Source organism: Capra hircus, chromosome 3, assembly GCF_001704415.2.
Source record: "Capra hircus breed San Clemente chromosome 3, ASM170441v1, whole genome shotgun sequence".
Taxonomy (NCBI): Eukaryota; Metazoa; Chordata; class Mammalia; order Artiodactyla; family Bovidae; genus Capra; species Capra hircus.
The window spans coordinates 106,068,801-106,084,337 of record NC_030810.1 but is presented as its reverse complement, the minus strand read 5'-3'; the positions used below and the strand labels follow the sequence as shown (position 1 = coordinate 106,084,337).

Here is a 15,537-nt window from a genome sequence, read left to right as displayed (position 1 = left end):
GTGTGTATACAGGGTCGGGACATCAGAAGAGGGGACTGAGCTGAGCTGTGGAGGATGAGCAGGGTTGAAGAAGTTGGGGAAAGGTATTTGTAGAAGAAGGACGAGCATGTTCAACTTCATGGAAGAAGGAAATGGGGTGGAGCAGCGGCTGTATGGTTGGAGCGGAAGCTGGCTCAGGGGCTGTCAGCTAGGGTTTACCTAGCTGGAGGGTGCCAGAGCCAGAGTGCATGCTGCCTTGCACCCGAGAAGGACTCTGGAGTCCTGATTTAGCCTGCAGAGCTACTTCCCTAGCGCCTCTGAGAAGTAAAGATGACCCCCAGCATCACTGCTGGCCCAGTCACACCCACATTCCAAGGCCTTGCCTCCTCCTGAGCTGCCTGATCCCTCTTCCCTTCCTTTAAAACTGCTGCCTTAGGGAATTTCCTGGTGACCCAGTGGCTGAGACTCTAAGCTCCCAGTGCAGGAGGCCCCGGTTCCATCCTGGTCAGTGAACTAGATCCCACATGCCACTACCAAATGTTTGCATGCCCCAACTCAAGATCCCACGTGCCACAACAAAGGTAGACTATCCCACATGCTACAGCTGAGACCTGGTGCAGCCAAATAAATAAATATTAAAACAGAACAAAACAAAAAAACCTGTTGCCTTAACCTTGATCCCATCCTCTTTCTCTCTGGACTCTCAGCACCAAGAACAGTGCCTGGCACGTAGTCACGGACTGTTGGCCTAAATCACAGTGAAGTTAGTCAAAGAAAGATCTAGTTTTTAGTCTCAGTTCTGCCATGAACACCGGAGACACTGAAAGACCCAAGCCAGGGCACGTAACTTCTCTGAGCTTCAGTTTACCCGTCTGGAAAATGGGGATAATGTTCCCCCATCTCCCCTTCATTAGTGAGGATCACAAGACAGAAATGGGACTGGTCCTCTAGGGTGGCAGGAGAGGCAAGGCCACTGCAGATTTAAGGCATCAGACTGGAAGTCATCAATAACAACTGCTGATAGGTTTGCTATTAATAATGACCTGCTTAATTGAAGGAAATCCCCTCTCCCTTTCTCCAGGATAGTTGGTTTTGTCCTAACCCAGTTCCATTACCTGCCTGAAGATGAAGCCAGGCTTCCTCCTCCATACCCCCTTGTCTCACAGGTTTCATAAGACCTCGGAAGGTCCTACAAAAGTCTGACCCACATTCTTCCTGTTGCAGCTCTGCCCCCTCCCCTCCTCATGTGTCCTAAGAGCAAAGTCCTGCATATGAGTCTTCGACGAGCCGGAAGCCCCATCACATTATAAGGCTTAGTCTTCTGACGCTGATGTTCCCACTGCCACTGCTAACACAGAGAGAGAGAAGAGAGAGGGTGAGGAAGGGAAGCCCCAGTCTGGAGCAAGGGCGTGGAGAAAGAATCAGGAGGGATGGAGATAGGACAGCAGCACACCCAGACACACAGTGATACAAACACCACACCACCACCACCTCCAGCGCCTGGCTTCCGGGGGAGGGACAACTGTCTTACGGCTTTCCATGACGCGCGGCCTCTGCGAGGGCTAGGGCTGTGGGTGAGGCGACATTTCCTGCCCCAGGGGGCTGGGGTGAGAGGAGAGATGAGTTGCTGAGTATGCACACCTTCTGAGAGCCCATACACACACACCCTGCTCCAGGGGCTGCTTTCTCAGGCTGCCCCCCATGGAGTTCCCTCTGGCCCAGATATGCCCCCAAGGTAAGTGTGAAGTTGGAGAATGTGGGTAGGAGGGAACCTCAAGACCCCCACGACCCCTGCTCTCCTCCCCTCTGGGCCTAAGCTCCCACCTCGGGGGTGAGGGGCCACACCCTGGCCACACTCCTTGCCACACTCTGGCAAGGCTGACGGGCAGGAGGCCCACAGCCCCTGCTCCTCCTCCTCGGGTGCCACTTCCACGCAGCCCTGAGGATAAAGGGGACAGGGTCTGCTGAGAGCTTCTTCGACAGGAGAGAGGAGGAAGCATGAGAATGAAGTGGGGCGGGAGGCAGAGGACCCTGGGCCAGACGAGGGGCCTGCACTGAAGACATCTGCCTCCATTCCCGGATTCTGGAACTGCTGGGCCAGCTGGCTTCCCTGCGCTCCTCCCTGGGCCCACCTGCCCTGACAAGCCCCTCTGTCACCTCAGCCCTCTACGCCTCCTGGGCTCCTTACTCCTTCTCCCTGAGAAACAATCTCTGCCACCCCTCCTGCCTTTCTCCTGCTGTGATGACTGTGCCTGTCCTTCAGGTCCCCGATGCCTGGACTGCCGGGGCGGCGGGGAAGTGGAGGGCCTGAGCCTGAGCCTGGGAGTGGTGGGCGGCAGAGAGAGATGCAGGCCCTGACTGAGAAACTTCTCTGTGCTAACAGGGAGCCGAGAAGCCCCGGCCATAACCTTCAGCACCTTCCAGCCCCTGGACTTGACCCGCAGGGGCTGCCAGGGCCCCGGCTTGCTTCTGGGACCACGACTCCAGGCCCCCGAGGAAGCCTGGCCCAGCCCCAGGGGCCCAGCTGGCCAGGCTGTGGTGAGTGGAAACCTGCGGGGTGCCGCTCCCTCCTCTACTCCCCCCTTCCCCGGGGGTGGGCTTGCAGGTGGACAGAGGCCAAAGCAGGAATGAGCAGGGGCTGCCGCCATGGCCGGGGGCCCAGAGGAAGGGCAAGGAGATGAGGAGCACCTCCTCCAGTTGCTGAATGGCCCACTCGCTTCTCCTCTGTCCCCGGGAAGCTCAGGGTGAGTCCACAAGTGATGGGCACAGTGATTTAAGTTCCAGAAGTAGGCAGCTACAGCTAGGTCCGTGGCCTTCATTTGCCCATCCTCATCTCAGTCCTCCTCACCCAACCGGTCAGTAGGAAACCCTCCCCATCTGGTCAGTAGGAAACGAGAAGGGTGAGCCCTTCCTCGTTCTGGCCTCTGGGGCTCCCTTCATCCCTCAGGCCAGGGAATGCTTTCTGTCCATCTGGAAGGCCCCACTCCCATTTAAGCGCAGTTTAACAGCTCACTGCTACTGGAAAAAAGGCTCACAGGACCCAGAGGGAAGTGGAAGGAAATTCCCTGGAAACAAAAACAGCTTGAGCTAAACAAGTCAGACTTTGGGAAGGACTTTCTGGGAAAAGATACCCTAAAAGAGGCAACCGGAAAGGGGACAGGGAGCTTTCTCCACAAGTCGAAGAGCGAGTCGGTGTAGGGATAAGGAGGCGGCAGCTGGCTTAGAGTCAGAGGAAGGGCTACTGATCATGGCCACCTCTCCCCTCCCTGAACTCTTCTCTTATGCAGGCACCTCTCCAGGCCCCAGGGGCTGCCTGCAGTCCAAAGGATGTTGGGAAGGAGGAGGACCAAAGGGAAGAAGCTCTGTTCCTACAGGCCGAGACTCGGGCTTGGTTCCAGAAGACCCAGGCCCATGAGCTCCTACAGCACGGGGCGGCCCCCATCTGGTTCCACGGTTTCATCACCCGGAGGTGAGTCACAGAGGAAGAAACAGGCTCAGAGCAGGGCAGGGGCCAGTCCTGGGTCCTGCCGTCAGTCAGGAGTAGATTGAGGCTACAAGCCAGGCTGTGACTGCTGGAGGCTCTGAGGCAACTTGCTAAGGCAGCTCTCCTGGGGGAGACCACGGAAGAGGCACCAGCCCAGAGCCCCTACCCCGCGCCTCCACTTTCCTCCCGTCTCTAAGGATCCTAGTGCTCATTCTCCTCCTCGGCCTCCGTCTCTCTCCCTCCATGTCTCCCTCCATCTTTACCCCAGGCTTTCTCCAGCCCTCTCCCCTCTCTTCCCTCCCTTGCAGTTCCTCCCTTCTCCTCCACTTCTCAGCTTCACTTCTCCTGCGTCTATCTCTGTGCTTACCTCCTCCATGCAACTTGTGACTTCTGAAGTCTAGAAATCTAATACCATCCCTGCTGCTGCCGCCGCAGCGCTGACCCCCTGAACCCCCCACTCCAGGCTGCCTTTCCAGGATGGGGCCAGGAGGAGGATGCAGGGCCGGGAAGTCTCCTGAGTGGAACGCCCAGTCCCTGCAGCGGTGACCACATCCTCTCTCTCCCGCCTCCACCCTTCTCTGTCCACTTAAGCAGGCTTGGTTGGGCGTAGGGGTCCCCTATGAGAGCCGGGGAGACAGGAGGTGAGGCCTGAAAAGTCTGAGCAGCCCCCTGTGTCTTCTCCATCATCCTCAGAGAGGCCGAGAGGCTGCTGGAGACTAAGCCTCAGGGATGCTACTTGGTGCGTTTCAGTGAGAGCGCCGTGACCTTTGTGCTGACTTACAGGTGAGGGGCCAGCACTGCGCGGGGGTGTGGGGTGGGGGACAACAAGAAGGCGGGACTTTGGGCTAATCAGGGGGCGGGACTTGGTGCTGAAGAACGTGTGAGGGGCAGAACCTCATGATGACCCCCAGCAGGGGCGGAAGGGTCTAAGCCCATCCCCCAGGCTACTAAGTATGGGAAAGCCGGGCATTCGGGCGGATAGAGATCACGCCTCGTGCGGATGTCCTGGCCAGAAAGAGGGAGCAGATCTGATCCTGACTGGTGTCTCCAGGAGCCGGACTTGCTGCCGCCACTTCCTGCTGGCCCAGCTAGGGGACGGGCGCCACGTGGTGCTGGGCGAGGACAGCGCCCACGCGCGGCTGCAGGACCTACTGCGGCACTACACTGCCTGCCCGCTCAGCCCGTATGGGGAGACGCTCACTGAACCCCTCGCCCGGCAGGTACGCCATCCCCACCCCTGGCGCTGACACTGACCCTGACCCCGGGGACCCAGGCCAGGGCCCCCCCAGCCCCACCTCACGCAGAACTCAGGCCGCAGGACCTTGCCAGGCACTTTCCTATTCCCACAGAGGACGCAGACATCCCTTTTCCACACATCTCTGCTGGTTGCCCTTCCAGAAAGATGCGTGCTGGTGGAGGGGTCCTTGAGAAACCAGCTCAGTCACACAAAGACTGGAGGGACTGGGAGTGGTCAGCTAGGCCCAAGAGTCATCTGTTTCTGTGGTTTTATTTTGGCCTTGCTGCCCGGCTTGTGGGATCTTGGTTCCCAGACCAGGGACTGAAGTCTGCAGTGAAAGCACCAAGTCCTAACCACTGGACCACCAGGGAATTCCCGGGGCCATTTGTTTTTTAAATTAAGAGATATTTGCTGAGACAAGACAGATGGGTGTCAAACCCACAAAGCTTACTTACCAGCGGCAAAGACAAATAATAGGAATCAAGTAGTGTGATGAGAGAGGAAACGCAGAGTGGGGTGCCATTTGGCTCACATGGTGGGGAGTCATGTCAGAGAGTGCCTCCCCCAGGACGTTCAGGCAGTTCCGAGGGACGCTGGGAACTAGCACCAAACAAAAGTGACCCAAATGTCCCTACCTTCATGGAGCTTTCAGTCTAGTGACAGGAGACAGACAGTGAATGCGTAATACAGATAACAAACAGAGAATACTGGGGTTATTTTACACAGGGACCTTAGGGAAGGCTACTCTGGTAAGGGGACATTTGAACAGAGGTCTGAATAAAGTTAAGGGGGAAAGTCATGCAGATAACTAGTGGAAAAACATTCTAGGTAGATGGCACAGCAGGCGCAAAGGCCCTATGGTAGAAGGATCCTTGATGTGTGTGAGTAAGAGTGAGAGCGCTGAGGAAGCTAGCATGAGCAGAGAGGTAGAAAATGAAATCGCAGGGGTGAAGGACTGCCCAGTGGACTCTTGCGTGATTTAGGATTTTATTCTACATGAGATGCACTGGGCAGTTACAAGCTCAAGAGTGACATGATCTGGAAAGTTTGGGAGGGGCATAAGTGATCAGATGGAGGCCCCTACAATACTCCAGGAGAGAAGACAGCAGTCTGGACCATGTTGGTAGGGGTGAAGGGGTGCAGAGGTGGAACACTGGGTCTGTTTGGAAGGTGGACCCAAAAGGGTTTTTGCAGGATTGAGTGAGGAACGTTAAAAGATGGAGTTGTATTGATTGAGATGAGGAAGGCTACAATAAGACTAAGTCTGGAGAGACGGGAGATCATGAGTTAGTTCAGTTTCGACATTTATGGTTTGAGATATTCATTCAGTATCCAAATGGAGATGTCAGTTAGGCAGTTGCAATATACGGACTGGGATCTGAGGACAGAAGTCTAGTTTGGAAATCAACATTTGGGAGCCATCAGTAATGTAGACGGATTGATTCTAAAGCCTTCGGGAGGGATGAAACCTCAGGAATGAGCATAGATGGAAAAGAAAAGATACCAAGTCTCCAGCATTGAGAGTTTGCAGAAATGAGGGGGAACCTACAAAGACAATTGAGAAGGAGCAGCCAGAGAGAAAGGAGAAGAACCAGGAGTGTGATGCTCTAGACGTCAAGCAAAGAAAATCCATCTGGGAAGAGCAGATGCCATAGGGTCTAGAATTAACCATTGGATTTGGCCAACAGAAGGTCATTGATGACCTGGGCAAGAATAGTCTCCTGAAGCTTGATTGGAGTCCGTTCAAAGAAGTTGGTAAGGGATTGTGCCTAGCGATGACTACTGTGTGGAATTTTGTGAGGAATAAGCAGAGACCTGAAGATTCCTAAGCAGTGGGAACAGGATGCAGGAAAGACTGGTGGACAGGGGAGCCAGCTGGAGTTGTGAGAACCAAAGGCACAGCTGTCGGAGACCAAGCTTTATGACCAGCCCTCGGAAGGTCTTGTCACTCACATTCTCTGGAGTTTGGGCTTTATCCTGGAGCAACAGGCAGCCACGGAAGGATTGCTAGAGGAACTTCTGCAGGTTCCTTCTGCTCATGGAGTGGAGAATGGGTTGGCAGGGCAAGATGGTGAAGGAGGAGGTGATGGACTTAGGAGGCCTGAACGGGATCAGCAGCTGTGGGCAGGGAGAATGTGGGCAGGTGTAAAGATATTTAGGCAGTAGAAGGAGCAGGGCTTGTGCTCCAGAAGATGTGGGGAGGAAGGGAGGGAGGTGTCCGGGTTGACTCCTAAGGGGCTGCTGTTTCAGCAGCAGGGTACAGCTGCTTTTTTTTTTTGGCTATGCCAGGTCTTAGTTGCAACACGTCCGATCTAGTTCCCCGACCCAGGAATTAAACCCAGGTCCCCTGCATTGGGAGCGCAGAGTCTTAGCCACTGGACCACCTGGGAAGTCCCAGAGGTGCTGCTTTATATCCATAAAAGGAATGCTAAGACCTCTTAGGGGGTTAGGGCAGGGAAAAAGAATTCCGATTTGAATCCATGCAGTAAGTGCCTGAATACCGTCAGATAGGGACACACACTTGGCAGATGGCAGAAAAATGAGAAAAGCCCTATGGGCTGAGCCTCGCAAAAGTATCACATGTGTGGAGAACATTCGTGAACCCAGTGATAAATGCTGAGCTAAAAGCACACCTAACATGGAAAGGAACCCTATAAGGCTCATCTCCCCTGAGGCAGTGTCTCTGTCCCTAAAATATCTAGCTGTTAGCTGTATAATGTACTCCTCTTGCAGCTGCAGAAGTAAACATGGGCACGGAAGTCTTGGAGATCTATCCCCAAGCTGAAAAATTTTAGGCTAAAGACTTGTAAAGCCTGGTTGCAGTTTTACAACCACAGGCACACATGGTCTGGGCCTGTGTTCCAGATGAAGTTAATTTAAGTGCTAAATATCGCCTGTGATCAGAGCAACTGTCCCACCTCCCAGTCTCCTTGCCATCTCCATGCCCTCTGCCTCACTCAGAAACCCAGCGCCACCCAAATTTCCCTGGTGCACCCCCACCCTGACATTCTCCACATGGACCAAATTATTTTGCCCTCCTTGGATCACCTGTCCATTCTCACCAGCCATCCCTCCGGCACCACATCCCCAAGGCCTCTTTCTTCTCTCCACCCGCTCCCACCCCGTTCTCCCCGCTTCCCTCCCCCCCAACCCCCGCAGACTCCTGAGCCCGCAGGACTGTCCCTAAGGACTGAAGAATCAGAGTTTGGAAGCAAAAGCCAGGACTCACAGTTTCAGTATAGCCCGATTCTCAAAAAGGAGCAAAGTACAGCCCCCACGCAGAAAGATGGAGCTGGGGAGCCAAAGCAGGTACATGACCCAAAGCGCTGGGAGAGAAGGCGGGGCCTGAGGGAGGGGCGGAGCCGGGGACGAAAAGGAGGGCGCGGCCTGTGTGAGAGGGAGGGGCCAGTGGGGTAGGAAGAAGGCCTGCAGGGGCGGAGGCTCAGACTGGGTTCCAGCTCTGGCCCTGCCTGGGTTAGGATGACCCACTCTCTGCCTTGGCATCACTGACTCAGTGGACAGGAGTTTCACCAAACTCTGGAAGATAGTGAAGGACAAGGAAGCCTGGCGTGCTGCAGTCCACGGGGTCGCAAAGTGTTGGTCGCGACTGAGCGACTGAACAACAATTCTCCTCCCTGCTTGCCTTCTCCCCTAGCCCTCCCAATGGCCCAGGCCCAAGCCGCCCATCCCCGCCAAACCTCAGCTGCAGCCCGAAGTGTACACAAGCCCTGCTCCGAGACCGCGCCCAGCCCTGCCGCCCAAGCCCTCCAACCCCATCTACAACGAACCTGATGAACCCATCGACTTCTATGCCATGGGCCGTGGCAGCCCTGGGGAAGCCCCCAGCAACATTTATGGCAGCCCTGAGGAAGCCTCCAGCAACATTTATGCCGAGGTGGAGGTGAGGGAGCCTGATTCAAGGAGTGAGGACCCGCAGTTCATCCTCAGGCATGAAGTCCTACGGAAGTGCCAGTCCAGGCCTGTCCTAGGCAGCCAGGTAAATGGGGCTGCAGAGAAAAGCGAGACCCCTAAGGAAGACTTCCTGAAAGCTAGATTGAGAACGTGTTCAGACTGGATGTCTGGGTCAGGGTGAATGAAGGTCAGAGATGGGAAGAACAGAGGGTTGCGACTGCCAACAACCCTCTTCCAGGCCCCTCTGTATTTGGAGTTACTGGGACCTGCCTCCCCTATGTCAAGCCCCCACCCTCTCCATTTCTCAGAGAAAGCAGAGGGCTGTGCAGGTCCCCTTGGCCTTCGCCCACCTGCGCCTGTGTCCCTCTCACCAGGCTGACCCTTTTCAGAACCCCCTGAGATTGACCCCACCCTATGGCAGGAATCTTGGCCTCCACCTCACCTCTCCTCCCCAGTCTGAACTTGGGCCTCTCTCATTCTGGCTCCCTCCCCTCAGCCTTCAGGGCCCTGCCTTCCTGAAGAGCACCTGAAGATGAGCTCAGGGGAGGGGGTGCCTGCATGTCCCCTCTTTCTGCACATGGCCCCTCTCCTGCAGTCCTCACACCTGCCCAGTCTCCTCACTGATCAAGTGTGATCTTGTTTCTTTAGACTGCAGCTCCCACCCTGTCCCTCTGCCTCTGCCCCCCTCCTCCATTCCCCGCCCCAATGCTGGCGCCTCAGGCTCCCCCTCAGCCCTTGTGCCTGCTCACACTTATCCACACCCCTGACTGCCATCCTACAGCTGATGTCAGCAGTCCACGTCTCTATGTGAATTTCTCTCCCGGCTTCTGCTCAGCTCCCCAACATCCCACAGCCTTCTGGACTCAGCACAGCCAAGCGTCCTCACTTGACTCCCCTGATTGTTCCCTCCCATGTTCCCTCTCCCAGCTGGTATCTCATCCAACTATTCAAGCCAGGTTCGCAGGGCTACCTTGACATCTCCCCGCTCTTCACCCTCACTCCCCTATAAGTACTGATTCCTGCTGGGTCTTTTCCTAAATATATTTTTCCTTTCCTCAGTTTTAGCTCCCATCATCTCTCATCAGGACTTTCCAAGAGCTTCTTAAGTGATCTCCTGGCCAACAATCTTGCCACTTCTGATCCACTGCCCCAAGAAAGTCAGAATGGTCTTTCTAAACAGCTACCAGGCCCATGAAGTTCTCCATAATCAGGCGGGGTGGGGAGCCACCCCCTCAGTCTTACCACCAGCTGCACCATCCACCCTGATCTGGTCACATTTCTCCAGACTCACCAAATGGTTTCAAACCTTCCAAGGTTTTACACACGCCATTCCCTCTGCCTATAGCTACTTCCTACAAACGTACCTTCCTACTGCCCAGCAACCTTCTAATCTTCTCCAGCTTGCCTACCCTTCCCCGCTTCTGCAAAGACTTCCCTGACCTCACCACAGAAGCTTTCTACATACCTGTCACTGATTGTTGATATCCATACCTCCCTCCCCGAGCAGAGTATTAGCTCCCTGAGGGCAGGGATAGGACTTGTTCATCTCTTGTTTCCAGAGCACCAGGCACAGTACCTGGCAGAGAGCAGGTGCTCAGGAAATGTTTGTTGAATGGATGAGAGAGGTTTAGACCTCCTCTTTGCAGGCCAATTTCTGTTAAGATCAGAGGCTGCAGGTAAGTCTAGGAGGTAGAAGGTAGAGGGTATGACCTGGGACCATCTTTCTCTCCACAGAATCCAGGTGGCCAGCAACTGCATTCTGAGAACTCCGTGGCTGAACAAGGCCATACTGTGCCCCACCAGCCCCTACCCCGCTGGGGTCACACTCTCCCCCACAACCTTTCTAGACAAGTGCTTCAGGACAGAGGACAGGCGTGGCTCCCCCTGGGGCCTCCTCAGTAGCTGGTGAGTCTGAGCTGGGGAAGGATAACTTGGAACAGCAGGTCCAGAGACCTTCACACACACCCAGCCATCCTTCTCAGGAAATGTGAATGGAACAAACTGTAGGTGATCAAAGCTGGAAAGGACCTCAGCCATCATCTATTGCAAAGATGGCAAAAAAGTGTCACCTTGGATGCCAACTCCAATCCATTGATTGTGGCTGCCTAGAGCACTGCTTTGGAAAGGATGTTAGGGTCATATCTGAACTCAGCAGAAAAGAACACCGTGATTGATTAGTGATGTCTGCCATGGGTGAGAGAAGAGGAGCAGCATCTGCTTTGCCCTTACTGATTAAGTCCAACTCCAGCTTTGTTTTTAGAAACAAACCCAGAGAGGGATGGTGGCTTAGTCAAGGTCAAGGACTAGAACCCAGGCTTCCTGACTCTTCTGTTTAGTGCCCTGTTCTGTACCCCACTCTACTAACTCTTCTCCATGGGAAATGTCTGAGATTTCCTTAGATAAGAAATCTGGCTGCTTTCCAGAGTTCTGCTGCATAGGGGCCTGGGTGCTGGTTCCCTTCCTCTAGATCCCAGCATAGCCCTGTTCCCCTAACTGGTCTGGGCCCACACAAAGAAACCTGGAGGCCGGAGGAGCAAATGTGGGGTCTGCTTCCTTTCAGGGACACACCCTCTGGTTCCCTCCCAAGAATCCAGTGGCTCAGTGCTTGCCTCTAAGGAAGAGGGCTAGGAGGGCCCTGCTGGATCCCACTGCCCTGGTTTCCCCTCCTGGAGTCTGATTTCCTTGGCCCTCGAGCCTTTGAGTCTGGGCCCTGGTCCAATGCTGCTGCTGTCTGAGGAATGGTTTGGCGAGAACAGATGTTAGAAATTGTTTGTTGATTCTTGTCTGGCTAATAAATCATCACCAACCACCTCCCCCAACAGGGATTCAAGTACTCCAGGCTCCTTCTGTTCTGACTCTTATATTGTGGAAGGCAGGTTGTCAAACGGCCATTGCAATCAGAGAACGGTCGGTGGTCGAAAGATACCTGGGCAAGGGTCACAGATCTACGGGCTGGGGGTGGGGAGACACCGAGACAAGGGACACAGACCGCTCTCTGAAAAGTATTCCTTCCCTGACTGGGGTGGGCTAGGCAGCTAGGGGTAGAGGGGTGACTACATCACCTGGGGGCTGCCAGGAAGATAGAGGGGCAGGGAGGGGAGTGGTTGAAAGGTAGCCCCCCGCACCTCCTTCCTCAAACCCCCTGCCAAGCACAGGACTGGAAGGGGGAGGGGCCTTCCTAGCCTTTGTGTGTGAGCCCCTTAGAAGCATAGGGGGCCCCTGGCAGCAGCTACCCCATCTTGGGCTTAGGCCTCCCCCATTCCTCTTATAAGGCTCCCTCTTCTCTCCCAGACCCACTTCAGGGCCTCTTGCCCCAGTGGCCAAGCTCCATACTCTAAGCTTCAGCCACCTAGAAGAATCTGCCTTGGGTTTTATTTTTGTCTCAGATGGGGGACTCTCCGAGGCAGGGCCGTGTCTGCCCCTGGATTGCCCTGAGGACTCACAGCAGAGACTGCCCCCCACCCCCACCCCGGGAACCACTCACAAGGCTTCTGGTACTCCTGTGGTCCCACCCTGTTCTTACTTTCATTTCTAGGACAGTTCAGTCAAGACAATCAGTGTCCATCGGGGTCTCTCTCCCTCCCAAGGGCCGCTGTGTACTTGCCAGAATAACAGAAGTCCCCCATACCCCTCCCTGAAGACACAGTCCCTAGGTCTAGGTGCTGCTACCACCATGCCCCCCCCCAGCCTGGGGCAGGGCCAGCCCCAGTGACTAGTGAATTCCCCTCCTTTCCACTCAGTGCTAATCAGCTCAAGGAGAAATACAGTTGCTGAGTCAACAGAGTGGGGTTCCACTTCCTTCTGTCTATAGGTCTAAACTCCCTCCTGAGCAAGAGAAGAGGTGGGAGGGAAAACAGGGCAGGGGAGGGAGGTAGGGGGGTGTGGAGGGGAGGGGAGGGAAGCAGATGGCTTTGGGGAGGAGAGGCTGAAAGTGCAAGAAAGGTCTTAGATTAGACTCAGGGAGTCACCTGGTGGCTGATTCCTTGTGGCAGTGGAGGAGGTAGAAAAAGGAGAGGCTTGCTGTACGGCAAGAGCTGGAAATCAAAGTCAGTAGAGGAGATTTCCTTAGACTTCATGACAGAACAGGATGGGCAGGCTTGGGGAGGGGACCCACTCAGTGTCTCTGAAGGAGCAGAGCCTGCTTTAGGAAGGGGTGAGCACTCCTCACTGCTAGCGGCAGGCTCAGCGCGTGGGTGGGGCGACCCTGACCACCAGCATCGGCAGACCGTGCTTCTTTGCTAGCACACTGCCCAACCTTTAACAGGGAAGCTTTTTTCTGCGCCACTGTTCCCTACATTCCTTTGACATGGAGGGAATGTCTTATTTGCCTGTGGGGCTGCTGTACTCATCAGATGAGACCAGGCAAGCAAGCGGCTTGGCAGTGCAGGACTGTGGGGCTAGAAAGGACTTCGAACCCTTTGTGGCTGACTTTTTGGTTCAACCAAAGAAGATGCGTTCTAGAGAGGGGAAATGACAGGGAACTGGAGGTAGTCAGGGAGGATCCTGTCATCCCAAGCACGTGCTTCCCCTTACACCGTGGGGGCCCTCCCAGGCCTGGGATAAGGCCGAGGTCCTCCCCAGGGCTCCAGCTACAGGCCCAGCCTTGATGGCGCAGGCAGTGGAGCCTCCCTTCTCCCCGCTCCCCACAGCCACGGGCACCCCCACACCATCCTGCTGATTTCACTCCCTCGGAGGCCCGGGGCTACAGCGAGACCTCAGATGGAGAAGCTGCGTAACGTATAGGAAAGGGAGCCTTGCAATTGTGCTGGGCAGGTTACTCTGCCCCAGCAGGGACCACTCGGGCCAGGAGGGGAAGGGCATTTCCCAGCTGACTCAATCTCCCCATGGTTATTCCATCCTACCAGCCTCCTCTAGGCAGGGCTCTCTCGGGCTCAAAACCCTCTTATATCAGAGAGGAGTCTCCTTCGGACCCCCAGATCCCCTTCATAGCCTGCAGAAGGCCCTGCGGCAAGTAAAGTTTCCAGCTTTGTCCTCTGGTTCCAGGCCCTTGAGCACCATCGCCTGCGCTGATGCCTTTTTCCTCCCCGTCTCCCTTAAGCTGTCCTCTTTATCAGGTCAGCTCCCTCAGCTAATGTAGTAGACAGTCTCAGTAAGGTACCCTGTAACTCTGGCTCAGGCGACCAGGGCAGGGGCAGGGGGCTGAAAGACATTAACCCCCCAACCTTAGCTATCCTAATTCTACAGCATGAACCCACTCAAGGAGGGCTAGGGGCAGTTACCACTTAGTCTCTACCCTTAGCTACCCCTACTGGCCTTAGAACATCTGTCCCCACCTGAAATGAAGCTGAGCAGAGGCAGAGGGAACACAAAAAAGGTTGGGAGCAGGCAGCAGAGCCTTCCACCACCCTGCCACCCCTCAGAACTTCAGCCATCCCTTCAAGACTGCGGCTTCCTGGTCAGTAAGCTCAGCACCCAGCTGGAACAAAGACATGGCTGGGTTCCTGCCCAGGGGTCAGAGCATTGGGGTAGGAGCTGAAATGCCCTCTTCTGTGACAGCTGGGCCATCTCCATGTAGTTCCTACGTCTGCTCCTTGTGGATCCCAGCTTCCTCAGTTCCGTTGTCCTGGTCAACTTGGGCTTTGCCCCAGGCCCCTCCAACACCTTACAGGGCCATTTGAGTCCATTTCTGACCAACACCTCCACCACCCTTCCCCCCGGCCCAGTCCCTCGGCGGCTGCTGCCACGCCAACTTTAGCCAAGTTATCCCTCTTGCCTCCTTTCGCTTCCCTTACCCCTGTCTTCTCTTCCCTGTTTATGACGACTTGAGGTTATCACCTCAGGAAGCCCTCCCATTTTCTAACTTTTATTTCTCTTGGTGACCAGGAAATTCCAACCATCAAGTAAAATGCCATCTTATAGTAGGGATAAAAAGTGGCTTGAACTTCCCTGGTGGTAGGTATTCGGCGCTTCCACTGCAGCGGCATGGGTTCAGTCCCTGGTCGGGGAACTAGGATCCCCCATGCTGCTCTGCCGTTTAAAAAAAAAAGTTTACTACTTGTGGAGAACCAAAGGAGATGGGACAGAAGAGGATGCTGCAAGATGTCTGGCTTAAACCTGTCCATTCGCAGAAGACACCAGGACCCTCCCTAGCCGCACGCCAGCCTCCCAACCCAGAGCACTGCCAGGGCCCCATGTCGCAGCCCCTAAAATGACAAGGTTGAACCACTGAGTCCCAGGAGTCTGGCAACTCGGGAAGGAGTGTGGCAACCCCATCTACAGAGCCCTGGATACAGAAAGAGCAGCTGACTCCTTGGGACCTCAGACTTTGGGGCCCTGCTGAGCCTACCTCACCACCTCACTTCACTGTGACACCCAAGGGGCGACCTTAGTCTTCAGTGCCTCTGTGGATGGTGGGAGTGGTGGTAAGGGCTGAAGGCTCCTTGCTGAAGGCTGGCTGGATGCAGTGACTTGGACAACTACAGCCTGCGTGTCCCTGTGGGATGCAGGAGCCCTGTCTGGCTCCAACCCGAAGTAGGTCAGATTTCAGATAAGCGGGTGGTTTTCCTGTAAGTGATGAAACCCTCCTCTGTACTTAATGAGAAACAGACTCCTCAACTTACCCCAGCTCACAAGACCAGAAGCATGGTGAGATTCCTCACTTCCTTCTCATCCCCAAGTCCCGACCACACACTTCTTCAAGACTGCCCCTCAGGTCTCAGCCTTCCTCTCTGTCACCAAGACTGTCAAACACCAATTCCTCCCAGCGTTTTCCTGTTCAGAATCTGCATTTTCATTCAGTCGGCGTTCCCTTGCCTGGCATCCAAGGCCTTTCTTTCCACGGGAGTTTAATACTCCCTTCCTGCATGAAGTCGCTGCAATTAAGCCCTACTGGAGTTCCAAGTCCCCTCAGTGTCTACAGTAGGATGTGCTTGCTGCTTTGTGGCCAATATTCAGTATCTTCCAT

The 15,537-nt window shown here is 55.0% G+C and overlaps 1 protein-coding gene across 2 annotated transcripts; it reads left to right on the top strand.

The window, feature by feature from the left end:
* Positions 1,585-11,444, top strand: SH2D2A (SH2 domain containing 2A). Of its 2 annotated transcripts, XM_018046310.1 has the most exons (9): positions 1,585-1,714; positions 2,363-2,517; positions 3,267-3,448; positions 4,157-4,246; positions 4,515-4,683; positions 7,860-8,009; positions 8,356-8,697; positions 10,347-10,517; positions 11,173-11,437. In XM_018046310.1, the coding sequence occupies exons 1-8, from the start codon at positions 1,681-1,683 to the stop codon at positions 10,512-10,514; spliced, it is 1,290 nt and encodes a 429-aa protein (XP_017901799.1). In that variant the 5' UTR covers positions 1,585-1,680; the 3' UTR covers positions 10,515-10,517; positions 11,173-11,437. The 2 variants fall into 2 exon arrangements, with proteins under 2 accessions (XP_017901799.1, XP_017901798.1); XM_018046309.1 differs by having other exon boundaries at positions 10,347-11,444.